This window comes from Opisthocomus hoazin, chromosome 4, assembly GCF_030867145.1.
Source record: "Opisthocomus hoazin isolate bOpiHoa1 chromosome 4, bOpiHoa1.hap1, whole genome shotgun sequence".
NCBI classification, from domain to species: domain Eukaryota; kingdom Metazoa; phylum Chordata; class Aves; order Opisthocomiformes; family Opisthocomidae; genus Opisthocomus; species Opisthocomus hoazin.
Genome location: NC_134417.1, coordinates 59,638,638 through 59,642,657, shown reverse-complemented (window position 1 = coordinate 59,642,657; position 4,020 = coordinate 59,638,638). Strand labels below are relative to the sequence as shown.

Genomic DNA, 4,020 nt, shown 5'->3' with positions numbered 1-4,020 from the left:
ACAAGGGGCGGGGGGGTGCGGGGGAGCAGGCCGCCGCTGCGGTCCCGGGGAGCAGCGGGGCTCTGCGCAGTGTAACGAGACGAGGGCAGCTCGGAGTCCCCGCTCGGCGCTCCCGGGGACAATGGTGGCGGGCGGGCGCTGCCGTCGGAGCCCCCCGCCGCGGGGCAGCCCCGGTCCCCCCGCCCGCCGCTCCCGGGGCGCGGCTGCCCAACCGGCGGGGAAGGGGGGGGGGGGGGTGCCGGCCGGTTTCCAGCGGGAAAGAGAGAGGGAAGGTGTTTTTTTTCCGCCCTAACGGCAACCCGACGTGGGGGTGCGGGGGGTGTCTCAAGGCGAAGGGGAGGGGAGACGGCCGGGGGCCGCACCACTGGGGGCCGCGGCCTTCGCCCCTCGCCCGGCCTCTCCCTCGCCCCCCGTCGCGGGGCTCCGGGCGGGCAGCGGGGCAGCCGCGGGGGCTGAGCGGAACCGCGCCGGCTACTTACGTGTCCGCGTCCCCGCCGCGGGGCTGCGCGCCCGGGGCGGCGGCGGGGCGGGTGGGGGGGGTCGGCGGCTCCGCCCGTCACTCCAGGCCGTTGCGGTGGCCGGGCTCGGGGGGCGGCAGCAGCTCCGGCGAGTGGCAGGGCGGGCTGCCGGCCGCGCTGTGCTCGCTGTCGGTGTCGCTGCCCTTCTTGCCGCCGGGGCCGGGCCCGCCGCCGGGGCCGCCGCCGCCGGGGCCGCCGGCTCCGCCGGGCCCGCTGTGGGTCTTGACGTGTTTGCTGAGGTGGTCGCTGCGCATGAAGCGCTTGTTGCAGACGGGGCAGGCGAAGCGCTTCTCGCCCGTGTGGGTCCGCAGGTGCCGCTGCAGCTCGTCGGAGCGGGTGAAGCGCTTGCCGCAGAAGAGCCAGTTGCAGACGAAGGGCCGCTCGCCCGTGTGCCAGCGCAGGTGCGCCTTCAGGTGCGAGGTCTTTCCGTAGACCTTGCCGCAGCCGGGGATGTGGCAGCTGTGCAGCCCCTTCCGCCGCAGGCTGGCCCCGGCCGGCCCCAGCCGCTCGGCCTCCTGGCAGTTGGGGCAGTCGCAGGTGGCGCGGCCCGAGTAGCGGCGGGCGGAGGAGCGCGGCGAGGCGGCCAGCGGCGCGGCGGGGCCGCCGCCCAGCATGGAGCCCCCGGCGCCGGCCAGCGGCGAGGGGGCCGAGTCCGGGTAGGAGCCGGGCAGCACCGGCTTAAATCCGTCCATGAGGTGCTGCCCGGCGGGGCTGAGGAGGTGCGAGGAGGCGCCGCTGCTGAAGGCCGAGTGGCCCAGGCCCGAGTAATCCGAGTTGTAGCCGCTCAGCGGCGAGTGGAGCGAGGTCTGGAGCCCGCCGGCCGCCGGGTGCAGCGAGCCGGGCAGCGCGGCCGCCCCGTTGGGGCTCTGCACGTCGATCCAGCCGGCCCCGACGTCCCACCAGCTGGAGGCGCCCGCCGAGCCCACTTCGCCGGCGCCCAGCCCCGGGTGCGAGGGCTTGAACCAGGACTCGTAGGGGTGCGCCATGCCCACCCGCGGGTAGATGCCCTGCAGCCCCTCCACAGACGTGTGCACCTTGGAGATGAAGACGGGCTGGTGCGCCGCCGCCTCCTGCCCCGCCGCCCCGCCGCCGCCGCCGCCGCCGCCGCCGCCTCCCCCGCCGCCGCCGGCGCTGCCCGGCGCCTGGAAGACGGAGTAGTCGTTGGCGAAGGGCGAGCTGGCGGCCGCCGCGCTGCTGGAGGTGAGGGAGAAGGCGCTGGAGCCCGGCGAGCCGCCGCAGCTGAACGAGTCCGAGACCAGCGCGGCCGCCGCCGCCGCCGCCGCCGCCGCCGCCGAGGAGCCGTTCCGCGCCGCGCCCGCCACGCCGAAGCCCGGGAGGCCAGAGCCCACGGCGCCGCAGCCGCCCGCCGAGGCCGAGGAGGAGGAGCGTTTCCAGGGGTGGAAGCCCTTGCCGAAGGAGGACGCGCTGTCCGAGAGGGAGGACGGCGAGGGGCTGGGGCTGCCGATCTTGTTGCAGGTCGCGGCGAGCATGGCCAACGGCGTGGAGCCTACCCGCGGTTCCTCCTGCGGGCACAGAGGGGAGAGGGCCGCCCCGCCGCCGTCAGGGACGGAGCGGGCCCGCAGCCGCCCGCCGCCCCGCACTGCACCGCTCCGCACCGCCCGGCCCCGCACCGCTCCGCCCGGCCCGGCCCCGGGCGCAAAGTTTCGCGGCTCCCGCGGGAGGATCCTCTCTCCGGAGCCGGCACCGCGGCTCTTGCCTCCGAGCGCCCGCCGGGGCTTTTCTTCCCCATCCAGCACTCCTCCCGCCGAGGGGCTCGGGAAGGGTTAAAAAACGGTTGGGGTAGGGGGGAAGAGAAGGGGAAAAAGTTGCATCTGTTACCGCAGCTGAAAAGATGCCCCCGGCACGGCGGCAGCTACGTTTCAGCCTGTTCCCTTTCCCCGGGACCTGGCCGGTCCCCCTCCCTCAGACCAATAAAATTGTTTTCTTAAATATAGAATTGAGGGATTATCCAATTACTGCTTTTTTTTTTAAAAAAAAACCACCTTCGTTAAAAAAAGCGCCTCATTTACATACCAAACATAATTAAATATATATATAAATTTAACATATGTATATATGTATGTATACGCAAGTTCAACGTACCTGCTGGACACGGCGGGCTGTGTTATTTTAAAGGGAAATAAAAAGCCACAATCTGTTGCAAATTAGAAATCGCACACGAAAAACGATAGTGCCGAGTTCGGTTTTTGGGGTTTTTTTGTTTTTTGTTTTTTTTTTCCTTCCAGCAGTCACATGTAAAGCAGAGAGGCCACTTCTCCGGGGGCAGAGGAACAGCACAGCCCAGGCGCTGTAGGTTGTTTCTACAAATGCCCTTAGAAGCCTTTTCCTGCTCACTGAAAAGTGACTCTGCCCCCTTTTTCCCCCTCTCGCTTTCTTTTCTCCTAAACTCGCTTGTACTTAAGTTAAAAAAAAAAAAAAAAAAAAAAAGGAAAAAAAAAAAAGCTGAATAGAGGAGACTGATAGCCCCGGTCAAGACAGGGGTTATTTTAACCCCCTCCAACCGACAATAAAAAGAAACTAATTAAACCAGCAAGAGAAAAAATCCTTAGACTCACCCCTAGAAGTGAAGTTGCCATCACACAAAAGTGCCCTCCTCTCAGAGGATCTTTTTTATATTGATAAATCAGAGGCAGTGGGTTGTTTTTTTTTTTTAGAGGTGTGCAATACAATGATCAGTTCCGCCCATTCCCACCGCAGTTGTAGCTCCCTCGCCGGCTTTGAAGTGCCGCTGAGCCGCCGCCAGCCAATCCCCGGCCCCCGTCGCCTCGCTCGACGACGTGACTGCGTGAGGTCATCAGCGCCGTCGAGAGACGGCGCTGATGACCTCACGCAGTCACGTCGTCGAGCAGCGCTGTCCCGGTCCGCAGGGGCCCCTCGCCCCGGGTCGGGCTGCTTCGTCCCTCCCTTTCCATCACCCCTCCCCCCCCCCCCCCCCCCCCCCCTTGAGCGTAATCCGACGGCAGGTCGCTTTATTTCGCGGAGCGATTTGGATTTGTTCGGGTTTTTACGTCGGCGCCAGCCTGACGATGATTATCTCGGCGGCGGCAGAGCGCCCCGGTCCTCCGCGGGGTTCCCCCCCACCCCGCTCCCCCCTCCCGTTTCTTGTCGCAGTCGGGGGAGGGGGGACGGAGACTTCAGGCGGCTGCTGGCTGCTGTGGGACCCCCCCAGCCCCCTCGGTTCGGGGGGGGGGGGGGGGCGGGGTGGCACAAGCCCCCCCAGGAGCAGTGCCCCGGCTGGAGGTACCCCGAGAAGCTTCTCCGCCGAGAGCAGCCCCGGCGGAGCCCACCCGAGAGGCACCGGCACAACCGGGGGCTCAGTCGCCGGGAGGTCCCCGCCGCCTCCTCCCGGGGTGGGAGGTGCGGGCTTCGCTCCCCGCACGGCTGCGGGGAAGGGCCCGGCCCCCCGCTCGCTCAGGTGCTCTCACCCCACGCGGGTTTTTTGGTTTTTCTGGAGGCTGTTTTTCCTCCCCTCGGCCTCGGT

At 67.9% G+C, this 4,020-nt stretch overlaps 1 protein-coding gene across 2 annotated transcripts; it reads right to left on the bottom strand.

Annotated features, from left to right (window-relative positions):
• Positions 1 to 556: 556 nt before the first annotated feature.
• On the bottom strand, positions 557 to 3,207 carry SP8 (Sp8 transcription factor). Of its 2 annotated transcripts, none has more exons than XM_075417456.1 (2): positions 3,095 to 3,207; positions 557 to 2,041 (listed from the first exon to the last, which is right to left on the bottom strand). In XM_075417456.1, the coding sequence occupies exons 1-2, from the start codon at positions 3,113 to 3,115 to the stop codon at positions 557 to 559; spliced, it is 1,506 nt and encodes a 501-aa protein (XP_075273571.1). In that variant the 5' UTR covers positions 3,116 to 3,207. The 2 variants fall into 2 exon arrangements, with proteins under 2 accessions (XP_075273571.1, XP_075273572.1); XM_075417457.1 differs by lacking the exon at positions 3,095 to 3,207 and adding an exon at positions 2,622 to 2,691.
• Between the last annotated feature and the right edge of the window lie 813 nt (positions 3,208 to 4,020).